The sequence below is a fragment of the Musa acuminata genome, chromosome BXJ3-5 (assembly GCF_036884655.1).
Source record: "Musa acuminata AAA Group cultivar baxijiao chromosome BXJ3-5, Cavendish_Baxijiao_AAA, whole genome shotgun sequence".
Taxonomy (NCBI): Eukaryota; Viridiplantae; Streptophyta; class Magnoliopsida; order Zingiberales; family Musaceae; genus Musa; species Musa acuminata.
Genome location: NC_088353.1, coordinates 38,395,365 through 38,422,199, shown reverse-complemented (window position 1 = coordinate 38,422,199; position 26,835 = coordinate 38,395,365). Strand labels below are relative to the sequence as shown.

At 33.3% G+C, this 26,835-nt stretch overlaps 1 protein-coding gene and 1 pseudogene across 1 annotated transcript; one reads left to right on the top strand and one right to left on the bottom strand.

Annotated features, from left to right (window-relative positions):
- Positions 1–4,756: 4,756 nt before the first annotated feature.
- LOC135638088 (LIM domain-containing protein PLIM2b-like) lies at positions 4,757–5,936 on the bottom strand. Its single transcript, XM_065151036.1, has 5 exons — positions 5,748–5,936; positions 5,556–5,655; positions 5,409–5,437; positions 5,247–5,336; positions 4,757–5,156 (listed from the first exon to the last, which is right to left on the bottom strand). Exons 1-5 carry the CDS (start codon positions 5,880–5,882, stop codon positions 4,905–4,907), a joined length of 606 nt encoding a protein of 201 aa, XP_065007108.1. The 5' UTR covers positions 5,883–5,936; the 3' UTR covers positions 4,757–4,904.
- Positions 5,937–15,304: 9,368 nt separating this feature from the next.
- Positions 15,305–26,752, top strand: LOC135638411 (DEAD-box ATP-dependent RNA helicase 12-like; annotated as a pseudogene).
- The last annotated feature ends 83 nt before the right edge of the window (positions 26,753–26,835 follow it).

Genomic DNA, 26,835 nt, shown 5'->3' with positions numbered 1-26,835 from the left:
ATAATTTTCTTTTTGGAGCGTAAAGCAAGTCTAAGCTATAAAGCTTAGCAGAATCCATTCGAGATTTAACTAGTTGTAAAAGGAGTATTACTATTAAATATTATGTTATTGGTCACTGGTTCCTAAGGATTATTCTCACTCAAGAATCATATATTAAATATTTTTTTTAAAATTTGACTAGTGGAACTAGGAATATAAATACACAAGACTTTTTTGTTTAACAAGTATGATTATTGGAAACCCTGTTTTATAGAAAAAGTATTCAAATATATAAAGACTTCCTTATTGTAGGAAAAGAAAAAAGATTTAAGTATAGCTAAGGAATAAAATTGTTTACTGTCAAAGAGATCCAAACCTCTTTTTTTGCTAGCACTTAATCCTTCCTTTAGCAATGATTTTTCGAAATTTCTTGCTCAAGTTGAAATTTGTGAAAATATATTGTTTTTATATAGTGATTCTAATGTGTCTCTAATGCCTCTAATAAAATCGGTGGAAGGTTCTTTTCTTTTAATCGTTCTTCTTTTTCTAGCTCGTTTTACTTCGTGTAAAAATAGATCCCAAGATCTTCTCTTATCATAATCCTCTTCTTTTCGACTCACTAGGACGAAGACTCTAGTCTCATTGATATTATCCAAAACAAATGATTTCTTAGGCATGATCAACCTTGTCCAATGTCCTCCCTTCATTGTAACCTTTTCAATATTGAAACTTTGATTTCCAATTAGACCTTAAACACAAAGGTTCAATTATCGATGATGTTGATATCTTGTGCTTGAATCTCTTAATAATAAACTTATAGTTTTAAATTAATAAAATCTAATTTATTGGTGGACTATAGCTAAAACCCCATGGGTTGGTGATGAGGATAAAAATATAACATATTTTCATAAATTAACTATTTTAAAAGTGAAAAAAATAAAATGCTTTGCCTTCAAATCTCAAGACGGATCTAATTTAACTAACAATAAGGACATTGGTGTTGTCTTTGCATATTATTATGGAACTCTCTAGCAATCTAAGGAGGTTGTCAATAACTTTCCTCTTCCTACTAAATTGTCCATTCCTTTTATAAATCTCTAAGATGATCGAAATCTTGAATCCCTTACGAGATTCCTTTGCTGTCGAGCTTTTAAAACTCTCTTCCGGACAAAGTCAAATTTAATCTACTTGATGCTTTCAACAAATTCCATAGTCCCTTTCACATTCCCTATGGTTAGGAGGGAACTTTCCTTGTCTTCCCTATCTAAAACGAGATAACTATTGAAAAACAAAAGATTCTTGACCTATTGCTATTTATAATTTTCTTTGCGAGCTTCTTTCGAAAGTTATTGCCAATTATCATAAACCCCCTATTAAACAATCTCGTATCTTAAAAATAATTGACTTTCATATCAAGTAGAAACATTCATGATAATATTCTTATAGCCAATGAGTTAACCCGAGGCATTCCAAAAGCTCTAAACCTCTTACTCTCATCAAGATTGATCTTTTCCAAAAGCTTTAAACCTCTTACTCTCATCAAGATTGATCTTGCTAAAGCTTTTAATATAATTTATTGACATATCGTTTTTCACAATGTTCCATTAATTGGATTTATGCCTGTATCTCATCTCTCTTATTGATTCCAAGGATACAAAGAGATCCATCTTGGTGATCCTTTGCCCTCTTATATTTTCATTATTACCTAATAACTTCTCTCTAGCATATTCAACCATATGGTTTCTCGAAATAAAATTTTCCCTTTTCAAATCAAAGGGATTACTATTAGTCACCTTATGCTTGTCGATCACGTCTTACTGATTTTTAGAGCAAATAAAGCCACATGCAACTCCATCAATTAAGCAATTTATATTCTTCAATCACAAATCTAAAGGTTAATATATCTACATCTAATCTATATTTTCCACCCAATTATAGTAGTGATGACAAACATAGAATTTATACTTTCTTGGGTATCTCTATTGGGGATTGGCCTATGAAACATTTAGATTCTTTCCTATCAACTAGTAGAATCTCTAAAAGATTCCATAAGTTCTGGTAGATAAATTTCTAAGCCGAGTCGAATACAAGATCGATCCAATTTTTTCTTTTCTCAAGCCAGAAAAATTGTTATCAACAACTCGGTGATTAACTTAAGACACATGCATTCTTTAATAAATATGAATATCTCAAACAAAATACGTTTGCACATCATCAAGGCTTTTAGAAATTTTCCTTAGAGTAGAGCTATCTTTCCTAAGAATTTTAGAGGTTTAGACTTTAGAGATCTTTTCACTATTAAGCATACTATTTATACCAAAAGATTGTTATATCTTCTTAGTAATAAAAAGTTCTTAGGGATAAGAATTCTGATAGCCAAAACCATTTTGGATGGTGGGTAGTGAGTTTGGTGCCTAATATATCATCATTTCGTGCATTTGGATGGTGAACGAGCAAATTAACTAATAATGCTTTATCACTCTTTTAAGATTTTTTCTTGTGAGTTATTGATCTACTTCATTTCTGAACATTCATTCATACTAAATTACTCACCAAAAATAATTTCCATGAACCTTTTTTTCTTTCTTATTCTTGAGAATATTACTATCTTGTTGTTTGTCATATAAAAATAAATCTCATATTGTTGCTCATTGTATATAAAGGATCACGTATTAGGTAAATGGAGGTTATGCAATTAATTTTTTTGGCTTTCATTTCTCTAGATCTCGGAATGGGAGAAAGAACCTATAGCGTGGGAAACACGAAGAGGAACTAAAAGAAAGTATGTGAGTCATTGTTATTTTATTTTGATGATACCCGTCATATATTGTTTAAGAAGCATTTAAATTTTCGTTTTTTAGAAAAATATACATTGACCATCATAAAATTATGAACAGCAAATATGTAATTATTGATGTAAAGCTAGAGAACTATAATCTAGAACTAAAGTTAGAAAAACTTCATGAAACTGAATTCAAATGATGTGTGTTTAGCAATAGTTCTATCTAACCCAAATTTAACAAAAACATCTTGAAGATTGTATTAGTAAAATTGAAGTTAAATGATGTTCTTTTTCAACCAAGTGATGTTGCTAAAAAAAAAAAATAATGTAGCTTGTATAGGACATAATTTTTTGTGATGATATTTTTTGTTATTCATAAAATGATCAATTTTATGTGATTTATGTTGTATTTCCTTCTCAACATTTATATCATTGTATAGAAATTAAGATTGTCTAACTATCATTAATTTCTCTATTCAGGTGCTGTCAATTGAGGGATCAGATGAAAAATTATTCTGTAAAATTTTGTTCACATTATATTACCACAAACTTATATGAAAATTTGCATTTGAAGTTGGCTATGATTAATTATATATGTGTTAGAGCTGGCCCTAAGAAATGGTAATTTGGTAATTCAATAAAGACAATAAAGCAAAAAAATAAAAGAGACAAGAACCCCAGATTTATGTGATTCAGTCAATTGACCTATATCCACGGACGAAGAAAGAGTAAAACTTTACTATAAAAAGGACAATTATAAATGTCTTATGAAAATATTCTTAGACCATAAAACACATGAAACTATTAAACAAAAAAAACCTAAAGTAAACAATTAAGTTTTCTTGTGGTGATCTAGCTTCAAAACCCAAGCCCTTATTTGTAGTTATAATAGAAGATAACAAGCTTGATTTTCTCGAGACTATATAAGGCTTGCCGAACTAATAATATGAACCCTATTTTTGATAAAAGAATCTAATAGTCTTTTATGAAATTACTTGTAAAGTGTAATCATAGATAAATCATCTTATATATTATATAATTTATTACTGTAGTTGTCGTCTGTGGGATAAAACATAATCATTTTCCATAAAAATCTATCTTTTATTGCAATTATTTCCATTGGGCAAAATTATCTGATTGTTTTCACATGATCTATTACTATAGTTATTTTTGTAAAATGAAGCATGATGTATTCTTACGATTGACGATGGTGGAGTGAAACAATATAATACTGCAGTTGAGATACTACAGTAACATGTAGACATTTACATACGTAGGCAAAAATATATTTTGTTATAGTTGACCTATAGTACATATCTCATCAGGTTCCCTTGGATAATCTAACTTCAATCATTTAACCTATCCAACTTTAATCTTTTTCTTTAACTTTATTATGGGGTAGTTCATCTTCTTCAGTTAGTCAAACTATGGTTTAACCTGAGTTACGTAGTCCATCTTACCTCACTTGGGTAATGTGACTTGGATATCCACGGGTCAAACTGATGAGCAACATTATTAGATAAAAGGTCTCTGGCTGGTCAACTTGAAACCTCTTTGGATCTGATGCATAGAATGTAGTTAGTTCACTACCCTAAGGATTCCACCATTGTCTCATGGGTTTTTACTACTCTATTTTAGACATCAGAGATCGTATGCTATAGCTCTCACCCCAAAGGATGCAAAGTCAGTCATGAAAAATTAAGATCTATACGTAAGAATTTGAGTTAATTTAAGAAAACTTGTAAATAATACTCACATGAAAAGATTTTAGTTAATTTTTCAATGTAAAGTCATCTGCGATCCGTATGAAACTTATGAACTCTCAACGTAAAAGTAGTGTGGCATGAAAAAGTAGCATTTATTTTTTGGTCAATCATGTTCCCTCAACTAGTAGAAGAAAAGAACTGTTTCTTAGGCATACAAGTAGCACAGATTTCTGTGCTGCGTTTATTTCCAATGATCATTCGTTATATTAAGCATGAAACACATCAAGTAAATTGAAGTTGACCATTCTTTCCTTTGTTGCATCTGTCACGGTATTAAGTCAAACAAAGAAGAAACACACCAATCTTTTCTCGTGAGAGGGAGAGGAAGAAGGCAAACAGAAGAGACGAGGTTTAATGTTCTCGCTGTGTTCACGCCCTTATGTCTGCTCCTGGTCCTCGGTGGGTTCAGGCGTTGGCTCGGACGACGGCGGCTGCTCCCCAGCATTCTGCTTCTCCAAAGCAGCCTGGATCACATGGTTGTAGCTGCCCTTCTCCATGAACAGCTGCGCGAAGTGGTGCTTGCAGTAGAGGATGCCGTCGAGCGCGGCGTAGGACGAAGGCGTGAGCATGCAGCCGCCGACGGAGCACTTGAAGCAGGTCTTGTGGTACGACTCTCCTTCCATGGTCATCTGCCACCACAAGCAGCATCAGCAAAACGAGCCTCGTCAAGTCTCTCACCTGTGGTTACTTATCGTGTAATATGGGAGGGTAGAGCAGACCGTTTCCAAGGGGTATGCTGTTTTCTTGCAGGTGGCACACTTGTCTTGAGTTCCACAGAACATGGAGGAGATCTTGGTTGGTGCCTTGGACTGGTAAGATCAAGGTCATATCAGATAACCATCTGCTTAGAGTTTGAATCATGCATGATCGAATTGCCTCACCTGTTCATTCCTCTCTCCAGACTTTGTACCTGAGATCATGTATGAACCTAGCATCAATACTGAAAATCTAATAATCCTACATATAACGCTATTAGATCACTGAAGAAGCATCATGTATCTGATCAGAGACGAAGGGTCGATGAACACCTGTAGGAAACTTTCTGGTGAAGGTTCCTGTCTCCTTGAAGAGCTGCTCAAAGTGAGGTTTGCAGTAGAGGACACCATCCATGGAAGAGTAGTTGCACATCTAGGGAGAGACAGACACATCTTAAACAGTAGAGTGCATGCGATGATTAATGCGAAAATATCCACCTCTGCCGATTCTGGATCGAGACGTACCGAGAGAGTGCCCTTGCAGTGACTGCATTTGAAGCAGGTCTTATGATAGGTGACTCCATCGGCGGTCAAGAGATCGATGAAATGGACAGTCTTCTCGCATGCCTTGCATTTGTCCTGGGTGCCACTGAAGGACATGGTGAAGGAACCAAACTCCAGGAGTTCTTCCTGCAATCAATCACAAACGAAGGAAGCCAAGCGAAAACCAAGATTATTAACCTTTTGCATGAAGTGGGTGAAGAAATATGGGAGAATGGGAGGAAACGTAGGAGGTGAAACCGGAGGGATGCAAGTTTCAGACCACAAGACTCAGTCAAACTGATGAGGAGAGGAAAAGGATTTTATTTTATTTTATTTTTTATTATTATATTTCTTTTATATATATATATATATATATATATATATATATATATATATAACATAAGTGAATTTCGTTATATATCCCTCCCTCTGCATATATATGCAGGCTGTATATGCCCTTACAAAATCTAAAAACTTGCATATATGTTACCTAAAGCCTTAAATGACATTAATACTCTTTAAAGGCTTATTACAATTATAAAATATTAGAGTATTTAGAAAATTTATATTATATATTTAATTTGAATTGGCTATATTTAAGCATAATTATATATGATTGATCTCAATTTTCTGGATGTATGCTAATTTTAATGTTTACAAGAACAAATATGTTGTCTCAAAATTTATAAGGGTAAATATGAACTTTGTGAGAATAAATATATGTTTTTTTTTCTTCTCTTGAATGAACTAAACTCTCCATAAGAGCAGGATAAATATACAAATTTCACAGGATAGGTTCAATTTCTTTTCTGTCATGAGGGAAGAGAAAAGTTCTATCATTCAAGAGAAGGATGAGAACTAATATAAGAAATTTAATCTATTCTATTATGTCCTGTCAATTCCTAGTCCTATTTTAAGTGGACACAAAAATAGCCTGCAAACTACATGCAGTTTCTATGGTTCCTGGCAGAATTTGGAGCCAGTTTTTGAAGAAATCATAATAATTTAATTATAATAATATTAAATTATGATTTTTCTTTTATGAAACTCTGAAAGTTAACATATAGAAGGAGGAACCTATTGGCTTATTTATTATATTTGTGTTTGCAAATCTATAAATAAGCAGACAATTGTACCTTAGTCTTGCAAGTTTTGAGATTTTTAATGTAATTAGAGGATCCTAAATTTCACATGTTTTTATAAAAAGAAAAGTAATTTAAATTTTCTAATCTATAATATCTAAGAACCATAGCATCGATAATTTTTTATGAATCTGATTAAAAAACTTTAATTAAAAAAATTATTGTTTTAACAAAAATTTGTAAATAGCTAAGGTGGGATTGGAATGAATTTACTAGTAAAAATAACTACCTCCAATAAACAATAACTTGATGTATATCTAATCTTAACTCTGACAGCTTCGAAGGCAATACTATTCCTGCATGCTTCATTTTTAAAGAAAAGCATGCTAGTAAAGATTGTAAGCTGGTCATGGCTTGCCAGAACTTGACAAAGGTTAAGTAGTTCTTTTGGGTTAAGCACAATTGTCATATGCCTCAACGAAGACATGTAGGAGAAAGATAATATAAAATATATTGAAAGATAATATAGGTAAAAAAAAACAATACAAAAGATCAATAATTAAATGAAAATTATAAAAATGTCAGTATTATGTGGTTCGATATTTCTTATCACATCGATGATGAAAATTAATTTCCTTTCTACACGAATGAAAATTAATTTCCTTTCTAATCCTCTTATATAAACCCAAAAATTTTCTTTTTTTTTCATGCTTTATAGCCCAAAGTAAAAAACACTCAAAATGTTTTCTCACATCCTCGCAAGTCTTTTATATTTGAATTTAGCAAGGATACTAACTCAAGCACAAAAAAAAAAATATTTCAATTGTCCGAATCTTATGAAGTTCTAAGTCTTCTATACATATAGATATATTTATAAAACATAAAAATTATGATTATGTTATTATTATACAAAAAATTTTAATGTCAGAAGCTAAAATTAAATAATAATATATTAAATCTACAATATTTACCTTTTTGATACTACTCGAAAAGCTTTTATTTGATCTATAATTACACTGTCATCAAATCTGAAGGCTGCGATATCGATCTAAAAGATGAATTAGACTTGTCTTCTCCTCTCTTCTTATTTTTTACCGAACTGCTATAAGCAATGGATTATAGATAAAGGAGAAATAAGAGAAAATTTGTAATCTCTCAATAATGGGCTATTTTATTCATGAGAGATCCTATCTTTTTAAAGGTGAGAGCAGAGGATCCAGGATAAATAATTAGGAAAATCTCTCCGATCAAGGTATCTCCTACGGAATCATACTATAATTGGAATTTCTTTCTATTGATTGATAATCATAATTAGAATCCAATTATATCTATAATACGTCTTACTTAATTAGGTAAAGCCTTATAATCTAAGATTCTCTCACATGACTCATTAATTGGTAAGATATAAAAGGAATTTAAAATTAAAATAAAGAAAATAAAATTTTATTTAAAAAATAATTTTACTTAATTGTATTGTAAATTTTTTTTAAAATATCTCACACGTACACACAAATTTTATAAAATAAACTAATAAATCTAATAAATATAATAATATCATATTAAATTTGACTATTAATGTAATACAACACTATTAGTCATTCCTAATATAATTTAAAATTATCCATATAATTTATCTTGTCAAGACAATCCTATTATCACACTCGACCATAATATATGCATACATAAATGTGAACAGGACAATAAAAATAAATAACTTTAATTACATAAATAAGAATATTAATTATAATGTTCACTCAAATATACATCATAATTTTTTTTCGAATACTATAGGCCATAAGTCCTAAGTGAATGGATTAATAATCAATATAGTGAAACACAAATTTTAATTGATATTAATTATTTTTGAACTTTTTTGTTGACCATAAAGTACTTTATATCATAATGTATAAAACTACTAGAGTACTTGTCATTCTTACAAAATAAAATTGTTACAGTATATCACAAAGTATTTTAAGTGATTTGGTAATTAAGTTTAACAATACTAAGTCTTGAGATAAATTTTCATAAACATAAAGCCTAATTAGTAGCCTCAAAGTTTGTCACGAATCAATTTCTATTATAAATAATACAATAATGCATTACTTATTTTTTTCTATAAATTATCCTTTCAACTAATAAATATAAAACATAAAGTAGACTTCCTATTATCAATCTAATTTATAGAATTAACATATGAAAATATTATTATTTTAAGTTGATCTAATTATATATATATATATATATATATATATATATATATATATATATATATATATATATATATATATATATATATATATATATAATATTCTGACTACAAAATTGATATCGGGTCTAGTATAGGCTTGAGCATATAATAAACTTCTAACTGCGTATATATAAAGAATATTTTCTTTATAAATTATTTTTGAAGTCATTTTAAGAATACTTATTTTGACTAAAATTTTTAATTCTACCATTTGCTGAGTAAAGCTATATACTAAATATATTATTTTTGAGACAATCTTAGTAATCTTGATAATTATTCCTAAATATCTCAATGCTAATAATATAAACTACCTTATTTATATTAATTACCTTAAAATTCTTAGTGAGAAATTTATTTATTTGGTATAATAACTTAAGATCACTACTAGTAAGCAAAATATTATCTACATATAAACTAATATAATAAATTAGTTTATACTAACCTTCAAATACAAATATAGATCAATAGTATTTTCTTAAATTCTAAAGAAAGTAACGATATTAGGAAAATTTATATATCATTATTTAGAGACTTATTTAAGATCATAAATGGATTTCTTAAATTTATATACTAAATTTTATATTTTTTAATTTTCTTTACGAATCATGTAGGTTAATACATATAAATTTATATCCTCATATAGAAAACTTATTTTCATATCCATATAATATAATTCAAAATCATAATGAACAACTAATATTATAATGATTCTTAATGAGTTTATCTAAAAACCTAGAAAAAATATCTTATTATAATCGGTGCATTCTTTATGAGTAAAATATTTAACCATACGTCTATATTTTATATTATTCGATATTACTTTTTGACTCATATTTATATAATAGACTATTTTATAATTATTAAAAAATTTGATAAGTTCTTAGATATCATTTTTATCCGTTGATTTTAATTATTATTTTATTACATCATACCATTTTATAGAATCATTACTTTTCATAACTTATGAAAACAATAAAGGATCTTTTGATTCTTATATCATAATATGATTTTTGTAGATATGCTATATAATAAAAAAATAGTAAATCATATTTTCCTTTCAGATATTCTTAAAGCTATTGATTGTAATTATTATATAAGATCATTAGTGATGACATCAATATCATGTGGGAGTTCATTAATATTATTTTTGTATTGATCCACATCAATTCTTTTAGTGATTTGAGAAACAATAATCTATCGAATATAAAATGATAAAAAATATGAACTTATATTTCCTTAATATCAAAATTAAATTTTAATATTTAAAAACTCCTATTGATTCACTATTCTTTTAGGAAACATACATTACCATATTCAATTATCCTCATACTTTGTTTAGAATAATAAAATTTGTATCCTTTTAAAATTTTTTAGATAAATAATAAAATATTTAAAAATAGTCCTTGAATTTAATTTTTTTTCATGTGCTTTAAATATTCTTATCTCTACAGAACAATTAAAAATATATAAATATTTCAAATCGGGTTTCCTACTAGTCCATAACTTTAAATAAATTGATGGAATTGACTTACCAAAAATCATATTCAAGATATACAGAACCATATTTAGAGTGTTACCTCCAATTGATTTGAGTATAAAAAAAAACTCATTATGCTCCTAATTATATTATAAGAGTACGATTTTACCTTTAAATAATTCTATTCTTATGTGACATGTTTAGTAAAAACACACTAAGCATAAAGATTTCGCTACAAAAGAACTAGAATTATGATTGAGCTCATCATAACTATCATAAAATTTATTAGTCCCATCAGATCTAATAATTTGACTTTTCTCTATGATTGTCTCTCTATTTTATTTATATATACCTAAAAGTATCAATAGCCTAATACCTTATATGAATTAGATATATATAGTCAAACCTTATATATATATATATATATATATATATATATATATATATATATATATATATATATATATATATATATATATATATATTCAAATATAGGTAATTCAGCCTAAAACAAGATCAGAAAGCTTAAACAAAATAATACTAGTGTTAAAAAAAAACTGTAATACCTTGAAACGTAATGTTTTTTATGATTTTAAGTGATCATGTGTTACTAATAATGCTCGGTACATAAAAATGCTTAAGACGGGTCAAGCCTTTCAATTTTTGATAGGCTTAAACTGAGAAATGTCATTTCACTTGAGTCGATATGTTATGAGATGTATGTACTGGTCTGATGGGTGATTGGAATGTGGACCACCCTAAACCAAGTGGTTTGTGTCCGAGGGGGTATATCGAGTAATACATCCCCTCCTGGTGATATGTCTGAAATTTGATTATTATCAACTTGTACCGATCGGTAATAGTCAGAGTTCAATCAATTTGATCCTACAACCTTAATTTAACTAGTTCTAATGGTCAATTTGACCATTAACATCATTTGAATGAGTTTAAAAGCTCATTTCTCTCCCCTCTTTCAATCTCTTTTATTCTTACACTTTTTCTAACTCATTCTTACTCAAATTACTCTCTTTCTTACAATTTCTCACTCTTCAATTTAATCAAAGCTGAAATTTGGTGATTTCAGACTCATTTTTCACAATTTCTCACTCTTTAACTTAATCAAAGTTGAAATTTGGTGATTGTAAACTCCTTTCTCACTATTTCTCACTCTTCAACTTAATCAAAGCTGAAATTTGGTGATTGTAGACTCGTTTGGGAGGTTTACAGCTATCTAACACCTCGAGAATTACTCTATTAAAAAAAGTATGTATTCCTGTACTAGTTCTTTATTAATTTATAACAAGATTATCTCTAATATATATAGTTATCAAGGGTGATTAACATGTTTATAGTGGTAAAATAAGGCTAATTAGGTAATAATACAGTTTTCAATACTGTACTTAGTGGAATTAATGCTAATTTCATTGATATTAGACTTGTATTGGGTCAATTCTATGTAATTAATGTAAATTAGGGTCAAACACATGTTTATAGTGCCCAAATAGGATTAATTAGACATTATCACGGGTTTTTAATGCTATGATTAGCAGATCTAATATTGTTTTCATCAATATTCAATATATGTAGGTAATGTCTTTTAGGGTCAAACACATATGGTTAGTGGCAAAGTAGGGTTAATTAGACATTATCCTAGGTTTTTAATATGTGATTAGCATAATTAGTGTTGTTTGGTCAATTATATGTAGTTGATGTCTTTTAGGGTCAAACACATGTTTATATTAGATAAAGTATAATTCATTATATATAATCATAGCTTGTTATTTCAAATTTGATGATAGTTAGGGCTAATCATAATTTACTAATTTGATAAATATTTATAGGAACACGGTACCAAAGGAATATACATATGATAATGCTTGGGATCATGCCCACTGTTTGGACAATAACCGACATCATTGACAATGCATTCATATTGACTACATCAGTCAAGGTGGATGAATCACTTAACTAAAGTAACATTTGGTTGGTGGGTATTCCAATGTTACAAAATATAAAAAGATCCATATAGTACTTTAAGATAAATTATGAAAGCTCAAAGAACAAGAAGAATACAAGCAGACTTTGCAGGAACCCATATATGATTAATACGAAAGTTATGGTGATGATGTTGACCTAAATCTTATCATTAATATTCGTGCATCACTAGAGTATCATTATATATATGAGAAAGCAATGAGACATCGATGACTTAATTTAGAATAAGAGTATAGCGGTGGTAGTGAGTCTACACCACTTTTAGATGAGTGACAGCATAAGGTAATCACTACCCCTCAATTGAGTAGGATTATTAGTATGTGATAGGGTTAAATTCGAGGTTTCATGAGAGGACTTGGCAAGAGGGCAGCATTTGAAATTATTGATATTGATCCGCAAACTTATCTTCTACAATTAGTAAAATAGACAAGAATTGATGATGCTTATCCAAAAGAAAAGAAGTGGGATATTGATAAAACAATAACAAAGTAGTTCAACTTTAACAAGATTCCAACACACATAACTCAAGGCCCCTATTATCAGAGTATATGTCTTCAATCTAAAAGGCTAACACGAGTATCTAACCTCCTACACCAAAGGAGATACATAATATTTATCTAGATGAGGATGTGACAAAACTAAATGCTTGGACCAAATCCTTCAAAAAGTAGTCGGATGAGTATGAGATAACACTAATAAGTGATAGTTAGATCGAACCTACAAAAATGTGCATCATCAATTTTTTTTTCTATTACAACTAAAGAATTATATTTCACAAGTCAGTTAATGCTTCAAATAAAATTCAAGATACAAACTACGTAGAGAACCTAATGGATACTATGATAGAGGAGATTGAGCCATAATACATTGTTTAAATTATGATTGATTATGAAACTAATTTCAAGAAGACCAGCTTAATGAAGAGTTTCTCTATTTTGATGATTATGCTTTAGTAAGACAATGTGTGGCAAGGGCACAGTCCATAATAAAGCTTATATACAATCATTATTGGATACACTCTTTGATGTAAAAGCTTATAAATGGTGAGATACTCTAACTCAACACCATTTAGTTCATTATAAATTTCATCGATTAAAGTCAATCTAAGAAAAGAGATAGTCTCAAGGCAATACTGATGTTGTAGGATTGGTCAGATTCACGATATTCAAAATCAAGTGATGAAAAAAAAGTAAAGAAGATAATTCTATCTTCTAGATTTTGGGAGTTTGTGAATGAAATTATAATAGCAATCGAACCGCTTTATGTTGTTCTCCGTAAGGTTGATATGGAGAAGTGTCATCAAATACGTTATCTTAGATATATGCTAGAATTACTTAATACTTTTTTGTCAAGTAGTGTGATTATCCAGCTTCTAATACCACTTAGATCAAGATTTTTAATTTTATATTGTATCGGTGCATTGAGCTTTGCTTAGTATGGCATGGTACAAGGTATCGAATGGTACGCAGGGGCATACCAAGCAGTATGCATAAAAAAAATATATAAAACTCTTTGAGTTCGGCATCTTCAGTAGAAATGAGAGATGAAGGCGATGGTAGGTCGAGTTCCATCATTCGAAGACATCGCTACGAGGGGAGTTGCGACAGGACAAAAAAACAAAAGAGTCAAGGTCGGAGGGAGGAAGCTTCTTCTTTCACAAGGGCTTTTTCAAGTGGTTGCAGTTCTTGACAATGAGGTTGACGAGGGAGGTCGGGACCAAAAGCAAAAGAGTCAAGGTTGGAGGGAGGTAGTTTCTTCTTCTGCGAGGGCTTCTTCAAGCAGTCACGGTTCTTGACGACATGGTCAATGAGGGAGATCGAGACTAGAAGCGGAGGAGTCAAGGTTAGACGGAGGTAGTTTCTTCTTCCATGAGGGCTTCTTCAAGTGGTTGTGGTTATTGACGATGAGGTCGACGAGGGAGGTCGACACCAGAAGCGAAGGAGTCAAGGTATGAGGGAGATAACTGATAAAAATAATAGAAGATAAAAACAAATATTAAATGAAGCTTTATTGAATAGTTGAAGATGCTTCAATACATTAACATGTTCCCTCTCCTATTTATACAAATTAGGAGGAAGGATTTTCCTAACAGAATAGAGGATTTTCCTCAACAGAATAGAGAAATTTCCTCGTATAGTTAGGAAAATCTTATCTTCTATCATGCCCCCGCAAGATGGTGCTCCTGACAAGGATACCAATCTTGGATTAATGCAAAGAATTGTTTACAAGCGAGAGGCTTCATAAGTAAGATAAGTGTAGATCGCTACTGCTGCTGCTGTTTCTGTGATGGCATAGGCGTTCCCTTCATTCTCCTTAAGTCTGCCGAATGTTGGCAGATCAGCGAAGACTACCGCGGTGAGGAAGATGAGGATTGACCACGGAGCCTCTTAGGAATGCAACGGCGTTGGTCGCTGGCCGAAGGGTGAAGCTTCACTTTTCTCAGCGACGTTGGTCGCTGGCCGAAGGCAAGAGCGAAGCTTCGCTTTTCTCAACGACGTTGGTCGTGGTTGCGATTACGACGGCTGCGACGGTAGAGAAGAAATCTACAACAATGTTGCAGTGATGCTATTACAGCAAAGGAGGAAACTGCAACAGAGGAGGAAGCTGTAGCAAAAGAGGAAGCTGTAGCAGAAGATGAAGGAAAATAGCTACAACGAGGAAGAAAGGTGGGGCAGAGCTGATGAGTAGCACTAGAGATGCCGTAGCGGAAGGGAACGGACGTTGGCACAGAGTGGCAATGGAGAAGACAGTTACCATTTACCTAGGAGGAAAGATTTGTCGCACCAATGATGAATTGACAGTAAGAACAATGATGAATTGACAGCGAGAAGAGAGCTTGCTCTAGGCAAGTGGCTCTGATACCATGATAAAAATAATAGAAGATAAAAACAAATATTAAATGAAGCTTTATTGAATAGTTGAAGATGCTTCAATACATTAACATGTTCCCTCTCCTATTTATACAAATTAGGAGGAAGGATTTTCCTAACAGAATAGAGGATTTTCCTCAACAGAATAGAGAAATTTCCTCGTATAGTTAGGAAAATCTTATCTTCTATCAATAACTTCTTCTTCCGTGAGAGCTTTATTTTGATTGTTACCGCCTGATACAATCTCGTATCACCCAATACGGGGCCAAAAGATTGATGCTGCTCGGTAGCAGGAGGTCTACATATCGGTGGACCGGTGGAATGGTATTAAAATCCTTAACTTGGATTACTTTGAAGGAACTTCGTGACTTTGTGCTAGATTTATTGGACTAATACCTTATAGATTATTCTTGGAGATCAAGTTCATTTTCATCGAGGGAGAATGATAGAGAATCATTTAGCTTTATAAGGATTTCGTAAAAGTTTATTCTAGACAAAAAAAATTAATAGAAAGTCATCAATTAGTTGATCTAAAATTTTTAAAAATTATGTTAAAAATTAAATAGTCATTTTAGGTACTAACCTAAGGGTTCTTTTTGTATTAATTACACTCATTTTAGGTATTGTAGAAGCTATAGTTTAGATTTCTAAAAGTATACGAGTTACGGATGAATCATTTGATTGAATAAAAAGAATTACATCTTCTCTCCTCTAGTCTCCTTCTCTCTCTATTTTAACGTCTCTCTTTACTTCTTTACCGAGTTATACATACATCAATAATTTATCGCCATTTTATGTGTGTTTCACTGTTTATTCTTATCTGACATGTCCTTTACTTTCTTAACGTGCTCTTCTTTCAAGTAATTTATGATCATTTCTTCGTTCGATTACTATTATTGCTTCTCGTGATCTCTTGTTACATGATTCACAATATTGATGAGTTCAAAGCCACCTTTTTCATTTAGCTTACAGTCTTTTTTCCTTGGTTGTCCATTTGGGAAGTATTTGGTGCTATCTTGTTTATTCTAAATTCTGTAGTTGACTAATGTGCTGCAGTTCTCCTAATCTTAATTCCAAATGCAACTATATGTGATACCTTTATCTACCTTTATATTACAAGTGTAGACAATCCTTGGCATCTAGTATTTGGTATAAGTTATGAGTGTATACCTTACTAATTATGTTTTGTGTGCATTTTTCAAGTAGCTTCTACAGGCCACTGGATAATTTTACATGCGAGAAATGCTGTGCTATGTATGTTTCATAGTTATTAATTCATTTTGCTGTATGGCTTTTTCAAAGGGAAATATGACTTCCTTCTGAGAACAAACTGTCCATTTTACATGTACATATTTTCCTGTTTATGTCTTTTGCAGAGAAAAATATATGAACTTGCATATTTTTCCATACAAAAAAATGCATCTCTCTTTTTGTAGGCAGACAAACTTGTGTCTCTAGAGCAGCTTATACGTTTCCTTCCTGCTAACGGAGAGATTTTACTGTTCTCAGAAACATTCACTTCACTGTGACTGAAGGATTTTAAAGACAGGTATCTTTCTAAACCATATATAGTCAATCTTATGGACGAACTTACCTTCAAGGGAATAACTCAATACTATTCTTTTTGTGGAGGAAAGGCAGAAGGTCCACTGCCTTAATACTCTTTTATCAAAGATTAGTTCTTAAAAATTAATATTTTAAATATTTTAAGTTGTTTGTAGTTCTTTTTAATGATGGAAACATGCACTATTTCTTAAGGCTTCAAATCAATCAAACCGCAACTTTGTTAATCAGGTTGAGCTATTAGCAAAGAACATTATTGAACTTAGTTGTTCTTTTGCTTCTACGTTCATGCTAAAATGTTGCAAGATCATCCGAATTAGGTCTTCCATGACTTCCCCAATGGTGCATGCAGGAATCTAGTTTGCGTAGGTTTGCCGTTACTTCCTCAAACTTTTTTCCTTCTAGCTATTTTTTGGGATTAGTAAATATTTTAGGATTTCTGGACTTAATGTCCTAGTATGATAAGAAATTCTATTACAAAGAGTTCTGAAGAAAATCTTGAAAATTAAGGTTTGGTTCTTCTATGAATATCTTATGTATCTTTGGGTTTTCATGGGGAGAACAAAAAATGAAGAATACTTTTAGTGTACTTGAGTTTCTTCTTATGGTGTCTAAAGAGGTACTCTTTAGGGTTTGGGTGAAAGAAAATGTATAAATTCTTTGAGGTTTATATGAGATGAAGTGCATGAAAATTTATACTAAGTAAGGATAACTCAAGGGAGATGGATTGATTTTGATTTGTACATGGTAAAAATTTTGATTTTCTGTTTAAATGTAAGTGAAATTTGTCGAACCACATTAATCTTGCATTAATTTTTTGGTACATTATTTGATTGATCTTTGTTTTTTTATTTATTTTACTTCTCTCTCTCCTCAACCAGCGGTATTAGAGCCAAAAAAAAATCCGATTTAGTATTTTCTTTTGAGCAATAAAGATCGGAAGGAGAAAGTATTTTCTCTTCGGAGACACAAAAGTAGACAAAATACTTATTTAGTATTTTCTTTTGATTTTCGGTCTTCCTTCTTTTCTTCCCCTAATACTACTAATACATATACTAGTTTAATAATTAGACATTTGATGGAGATATAAACAGGAATAACCTTTGTATAGAAATAAATACTAGAAGACCAAAATACGCAGCGGAATAAAATGGAAACACAATCAAACAGAACACCAAGATATACGTGGAAAACCCCTTCAATGTGAAGGGTAAAAACCACGGGACAAACTAGAGATAATCCACTATGAGAATAATGAATGTACAAATCTCAATCTCTTGCCCAAAACCCTAGCAACAACCACAAGAGAATAACTAGGATACAAGGATTACGTCACTGCCTATAATATCTAAAACCTCCCAAGTAATCACAGCAAGAGTCTACTGTAGATTTGATCTAACCTGAGATGAGAACACTGCTAGATGATTGAGAACAGTCTCTCTGCGTTGTCCTTGTCTTCTTCCATTTCTTTCTCTTCCTTTTCTGCCTTGTTCTCCTTCTTCTCTTTAGAATCTCGTGGCTCCAAAGATCTGCCTCGTTGCTGCCTTTTTATAGCTTTAATCTGCCTCTAAAACGCAGCCACCACACCCCCATAATCTTAATTAGGGTTAGGTTAAGAGGGAGTGTGGGCTGTGGGCTGATAAAGCCCACATGGGCTGAATATGGGCCATCAGCCCAACAACCTCCCCCTTCAGCCCATAAGGGAGGCTGTCCCATGACTCCTCAATGTGAAGCCATACCGACCAACTGTCGGCATATCTCCTATCTTTCTTTTGGTAAGGTCTTCGTCAACATGTCTGCTCTGTTGTCATCTGTATGAATTTTCTGAAGCTGCAACTGCTTCTCTTCAAATACATTTCGAATCCAGTGGTATCTGACATCTATATGCTTTGACTTGGAATGAAACATTGGGTTCTTACACAAATGGATGGCACTCTGGCTGTCACAATGCACCACATAATTTTCCTGTTTTAGCCCCAATTCTTGTAAGAATTCTTTCATCCATAACATTTCTTTGCATACCTCTGTAATAGCAATATATTCTGCTTCTGTGGTAGAGAGAGCAATATACCTTTGTAACCTGGATTGCCATGACATAGCTCCCCTGCAAAAGTAAGTACATAACCTGAAGTAGACTTCCTCGTATCTATATCTCTTGCCATATCTGCATCTGTGTAACCTGTTAACACAGGTGGTCCACCTCCAAAGCTTAAACAAACCTTAGAGCTCCCTCTGAGATATCTAAAAATCCACTTCACTGCTGCCCGGTGCTCTTTGCCTGGATTTGCAAGAAATCTGCTAGTAACACCCACTGCATATGCGATGTCCGGCCTTGTACATTCCATTGCATACATTAAACTTCCAACTGCTGAAGCATAAGGAACCTTTTTTATTTTCTCCTTCTCCTCATCACTTGACGGACTCTGTTCTGAACACAACTTGAAGTGACCTGCAAGAGGAGAACCAAATGGCTTAGCATTGCTCATACTGAATCTTTCCAATACCTTCTCGATGTATTTCTCTTGTGACAACCAAATCTTCTTGTTTTTCCTGTCACGAGAAATCTGCATGCCTAGTATTTGCTTTGCTGGCCCCAAGTCCTTCATTGCAAAAGACTCACTCAGTTCCTTCTTCAACCTGTCAATTTTAGACATATCTTTCCCAAGAATAAGCATGTCATCAACATAAAGTAAGAGAATAATAAAATCCTCACCAAACCATTTGATGTACATACAATGATCTGAAGCCGTTCTTTTGTATCCATTTTCTGTCATAAATGAATCAAACTTTCTGTACCACTGTCTTGGAGCTTGCTTTAGCCTATACAAGCTCTTCTTCAACTTGCAGACAAAATTATCTTTACCTTTGACTTTGAAGCCTTCTGGTTGCTCCATATAAATTTCCTCCTCCAAATCACCATGAAGGAAAGCTGTCTTCACATCTAACTGCTCAACCTCCAAGTCCTGGCTAGCAGCAATACCAAGAGCAACACGAATAGAAGACATTTTAATAACAAGAGAAAATATCTCTTCAAAGTCAATACCTTTCTTTTGACCAAAGCCTTTCACAACCAATCTAGCTTTGTACTTTGGTTGAGAACAATACTCTTGAGTCTTCAACCTAAAAACTCACTTGTTCTTCAATGCCTTCATTCCATTTGGTAGCAGCACCAAATCATAAGTGTGGTTCTTCTGAAGAGCATCCATCTATTCCTACATAGCAACTAACCACTTCTCTTTCTGCTCACTCTCAATTGCTTCCTGGTAACTCTCTGGTTCACCTGCATCAGTAAGCATCACATACTCATCTGTAGAGTATCTTCTGGAAGGTTGACGTTGTCTAGAAGATCTTCTCAACTGAGATTCTGCGGGAACTTGCTCTCCTACTTCTTCTTGCTCAACATGTCCTACAGGTAAATCAACATCAGGCTCTACATTATTTTCCTGCACATCTCCCCCATCACCCTGATATACTGGAGGAATAACTGGGTCACAATCTGCTAATCCTTCTACAGAAGTCTTGGCTGGTGCCTTCTTCTTTAAATCCTCAAAGGTTTGATCCTCAAAGAAGACCACATCTCTGCTCCTGAACACCTTCTGCTTTTCTGGATCCCAAAGTCTGTAACCAAACTGATCATGTGAGTAACCAAGAAAAATACATTCTTTAGACTTACCATCCAGCTTGGACCTCTCATTGTTTGGAATATGTGCAAATGCGCGACAACCAAACACTCTCAAATGCCTGTAGGAAACATCTTTCCCTGACCATACATGCTCTGCAACATCACCATCTAGGGTTGTACATGGTGATAAGTTGATCACATCGACTGCAGTCCTCAAAGCCTCATCCCAAAACCTTTTGGGTAGCTTGGCCTGTGAAAGCATACATCTGATCTTTTCCATGATGGTGCGGTTCATCCTCTCTGCAATTGCATTATGCTGAGGTGTACCAGGAACTGTCATCTCATGTTGAATTCCATGTGACCTGCAATAGTCATTAAACAATCTCGTATACTCACCACCATTATCTGATCTTATGCATTTCAATTTCTTTTCTGTCTCCCTTTCAACCCTGGCATGAAACTCTTTGAAGACATTAATAACCTGATCTTTGGTCTTCAAAGCATAAGCCCAAACTTTCCTGAAAAAAATCATCTATAAAAGTGACAAAATAAAGTGTACCACTTATACCAAGAACATCAACAGACCCACCAGGAGTTTTTGTCCTCAAAGGACCACATACATCTGTATAAACACGGTCTAAGGCATGCATTTTTCTAGACAAAGCAACACTAGCAAATGAAACTCTATGTTGTTTACCAGCCAAACAATCAATACAAGGGTTTATATGTATACCTCTGAGATCTGGCAATACCTCTCTCTTGGAAAGAGCTTGCAGCCCCTTCTCGCTCATGTGTCCCAATCGCCTATGCCACAACTCCATACTGAAGCCTTTCTTTGTAGCATTTAACTGCTCACCATAAGCTTTAGCCTGCAACCTGTACAAAGTATGACATTTCTTTCCACTAGCTATAACAAGAGAACCCTTACTTAGCTTCCATTGCCCTCTGTGAAATCTGCTTTCATACTCTTCATCATCTAGTCTTCCAACTGAAATTAAATTCAGCCTCAAGTCAACCACATGCCTCACATCCTTAAGTACCAACTTGCAGCCAAGGTTGGTTTTTAAATGGATATCACCCATGCCAATGATGGAAAGAGCTTGCAGCCCCTTCTCGCTCATGTGTCCCAATCGCCTATGCCACAACTCCATACTGAAGCCTTTCTCTGTAGCATTTAACTGCTCACCATAAGCTTTAGCCTGTAACCTGTACAAAGTATGATATTTCTTTCCACTAGCTATAACAAGAGAATCCTTACTGAGCTTACATGGCCCTCTGTGAAATCTGCTTTTATACTCTTCATCATCTAGTCTTCCAACTGAAATTAAATTCAGCCTCAAGTCAACCACATGCCTCACATCCTTAAGTACCAACTTGCAGCCAAGGTTGGTCTTTAAATGGATATCACCCATGCCAATGATGTCTGCTGTGCCATAGTTGCTATCTTGACAACACCAAAGTTTCCAGACCTGTATGTAGCAAAAAACTCCCTCCGTGGTGTAGCATGATAAGAAGCACCTGTGTCAATCACCCACTCAAGATCCTGACACACACAAGAAAAAATATCATCAGAAGGAGACAAAATCAAATAATCACCACCCTGCACTGTAGCTATAGTATTATTCTTTGACTCTGTAGACTCCACTTCTTTTCCTTTTTTCTTGTTCTTCTTAGGTTGCTTACATTGGTTCTTGTAATGTCCTTTCTCACCACAGTTATAGCAAACAATATCTTTTCTTGATCTTGACTTGCTCCTACCCATACGTGAACTGCTTCTAGACTTTGACCTTCCTCTGTTCTCTGAGATAAGTGCCTGTGAATCATTCTGAGATGTTGCTAAACTCTTTCTTCTCAACTCCTCATTCAACAAACTGCTTGTTACTTGACTCATAGTGACAATACCATCTGGTGCAGAATTACTGAGGGAAACCACCAATGTCTCCCAACTTTCTGGTAATGAACTGAGAAGTAACAATGCCTGTAACTTATCATCAAGAGACATTTTCATATAGGATAACTGGTTAGTAATACTCTGCATTTCATTCAAATGCTCAGCAATAGAAGCACCCTCTCTATATTTTAGGTTCACAAGTTTTCTGATCAAAAAAGCTTTGTTGCCAACTATTTTTCTTTCATAGAGACTTTCCAATTTTTTTCAAAGAGAATATGCAGAAATTTCAGTAGAAACATGGTGAAAGACACTATCATCAAGCCACTGTCTAATAAACTCAATTGTTTTTCGATCTAACCTCTTCCACTCATCATCTGTCATAGTTGTAGGTTTTGCACTATCCCCCTGCAAAGGTCCATACAAATCTTTGCAATACAAGAGATCTTCCATTCTTGGTTTCCATATCATCTAATTATTTCCATTCAAACTAATCATGCGAGAAATATTACTGGCCTCCATGTTCAAATACAAAAAATTAAATTACTAAAACCCCGCTCTGATACCAGTTGATGGGGATATAAACAGGAATAACCTTTGTATATGAACAAATACTAGAAGACCAAAATACGCAGCGGAATAAAATGGAAACACAATCAAACAGAACACCAAGATATACGTGGAAAACCCCTTCAATGTGAAGGGTAAAAACCACGGGGCAAACTAGAGATAATCCACTATAAGAATAATGAATGTACAAATCTCAATCTCTTGCCCAAAACCCTAGCAACAACCACAAGAGAATAACTGGGATACAAGGATCATGTCACTGCCCACAATATCTAAAACCTCCCAAGTAATCACAGCAAGAGCCTACTGTAGATTTGATCTAACCTGAGATGAGAACACTGCTAGATGATTGAGAACAGTCTCTCTGCATTGTCCTTGTCTTCTTCCCTTTCTTTCTCTTCCTTTTCTGCCTTGTTCTTCTTCTTCTCTTTGGAATCTCGTGGCTCCAAAGATCTGTCTCGTTGCTACCTTTTTATAGCTTTAATCTGCCTCTAAAACGCAGTCACCATACCCCCCTAATCTTAATTAGGGTTAGGTTAAGAGGGGATGTTGGCTATGGGCTGATAAAGCCCACATGGGCTGAATACGAGCCATCACCCCAACAACATTATAATTGTGATTTGAAAAAGGACTGAATGATGATGGAATATAATTGATTCTTACTAAAAGCCTTTGTTAGTGACTGTTGTATTTCTCCGGACTTACAAGTCAATGTTGACTATGGCTTACATCAATACTTTTAGTTGTTCAGATTACCTGATATGAGGTGGTTAACTTAATTACTATATATATGCATGAATACTAGTCGACTGAAGAAACGCTTGTGGAACAGTGTAAGAAAGCAAATTGGTATCAAACAAAGTTCTGCGTGATTTGCCACCACCTAAATGCTGCATATCACTAACTTGAGGAAACTTAAATGGAGAGGATTCTATGGTAGCGAGCTTCTTTTTATTTTTATACTCTTGGAATAAAAGAAAGCAATCTCTTGGAGTAAAGAACAGTTTTGTATTTCCTACTTCCACTGACAAATAAGCCTAAACTATTAAACCTTTGAAATCTAGCAGGAAAGAGAAAAGCAAAAGACCAGCAAAAGTTTTGTTGGTTTCTGAAGGATTTTCCCTTGATTTTGCAGATCTGTTTGCTAGGGGAATTGATATTCCCTAAGAACTCCATTGGGTATTGCTACAATCGTACGTGTTTGTATATATGCTATTACTCTATTTAAGTTGGCTAGCAGTCCATAATTTCTAACTTGAAGTGCTCAGAGGAAGAAGTCATAATTTGTACTATTTGGTTGCTTGCATCAACAATCATAGGTTGTCTTATGCATGGCATTCTCAAATTGGAATTTTCCATGAATTGTTACAATTTTAAGGCTTGTTTCTGACTTTGTTATGTTGGTCGTTCTGGGAGATTTGGTCACCTCTGTTTAGCAGCAAATCTCATCACTTACAAAGACCACTTTAACTTGTATCCAATCTTACCAGTCCTAGAATTGTTAATACCTCTTTTTCTGGTTCCTACTCTTATTCCTTCTGATAGAGGAATTATTGTGTGATTGTAGGTATAGGATCGAGCAAGAACTTGGAACTGAAATAAAGCAGATTATTTTGTGTAAGTGCATACATGTATGGGTTACCTCTTTTCATCGAGTGATCAATATAATTATTTGTCAGGTGGTAGATGCCACTCGATTCCATCGCAAGTTCATCTTTTTTGCAGGGTTCATTTTATTGCCTTCAAGGTGACTCTATGTGGGGAGAAAGAATAGAATATAAGAGAATAGAAGATTAAAAGAATTATTAAAGAAGTATTGGAGAAGCTTTAGCTTGAATATATTAACATATTCCTCTCCTATTTATACAAATTAGGAGGGAGGATTTCCCTCAATAGAATTACAGGGAGGAACTCTTCTAATTATTTATTCTAGACTCTCTGTTCTCGTCTATAAATAGAGGAACTGAACTCTCTGTTCTCGTCTATAAATAGAGGAACTGAACATAAGAAAAATCACCTATAAATAGACATAAGTTTTAGGGACTGAACATAAGAAGAAATATAAAGATTATCTCAATTAAGGAATTGTAGTTTTTCTCTCAATTCTTTAAAGGATAGAAAGAGATAGAATGATCTAGTTCCTTTTTGCATATTTACATCGATCTTAGATTAAAGACGATACATCAAACAAAGATCATTTTTTCATATAACATCAAAAGGTATGCATCATTAAATCAGCTCTAATTATTTGATTTACATAAAAAATTATTTTCGTATTTAATACAACATATTACAGATTTTATGTTTACTGCCGATTTAGACTGTCAACATTTTGTATCTCTTTGTAACAAGGTTAGAGTTCAAGATTGAAAGTAATTTTATGTTTTATTCTTATGACTTGTGAAACACATCTGTCATGGTTTTGTGCTGCCCTACACAATATCTTCTGGTCTCATTTGATAGTTTTTATCAACAGCTCATCCGACATCTGTGCTGTTTTTATTTGGTTTGCTTCATGCGTCGACTCAAGAACACATCTCAAAATCTGAGAGACTCTCACAGAGATGGATTCGTGTGGGTAACCGTGCAGCACGAAGCCAACTTTGATGATGTCCACGAAGACGGCACTCCAACAACTGCAATAAGTTTCTGGTTAGTGTCGTCGGCCGCTAATGGATTTTGTGGCCGACACACCGATCTATTTCTTTTTGTTTGCGATTAGATCAGAGAGTAGTCGAGTGGAACGAAGCACTTCTGGGGGGAATGGCATGTTGTTGTTGATCCCTTGTTGGTGGACTTACGTATGTATGTCTGTCCTTGGCAGAGTTCGTGGGGTTCTCCATGCTTCAAACCAAACTGATTAGGACCAGAAACATCCTGTTTTGGATATAACCTCATACACAATCTTACCATCCTACATTAGTTAACACTGATTTGCTTTGTGATGTTGGCATATAATGCAAGTCAAGAAACCCTTAGAGATCAAGTGAATCACTTCTAGCCACCTGTTTATGGATGTATCATCAAATTAACTTGCCTTAGATTATTAGGGGTTTAGGTTTTATCCTACAAATTTTGAAGGTGTCAGCTACATTACTTAATCTCACTTTCGTTGCTTATCACTGCAAAAAAAAGTTATATAAATCTATATATCAATTTACTTGCATAAAGAATAAATAATTCCTCTTCTTCCTTTTTTTCTGTTGGTGTTGGATGGTTTGGCAGGAAGTTCCATTTTATAGCCATCATTTTCCTATTGATTTGAAGTAAGAGATCTTTCATTTGCTACCGTAGAAGAGGGCAGATCCTTCTTATTCTCGAGGGCTAAACACTAGTCGGTGGATCAGACACCTCGCTGCTGGCTTCTCTGATAATTCAATCAGGTATCTGAACTTGAAGACAAGCCCATGATGAATGACAAGTTTACACATGTGTATTATATATATATATATATATATATATATATATATATACAAAATGTCAAATCTTAACTGGTTTGCACATACAACCTGGAAAATGTAGATTAATTAAGCTGTCATTTTCGAGCACAACATTTGTCAAGCTGTTTGCATCTGGGCAAAAAGGAACAGATAAATTCGATTGCGTCTGAGCTTGTTGTTTTGTGTCTGGTTGTAGTGGCTGCCTCAGTTGTGCATTTCAATTTCTTTATGAAGCTTGTTGTGATTAGGGTTAATATTTTTTTTTCCTTTTCTTTTCATGGTTACTGCTGAATCAAACTGACCTACGTAAACACA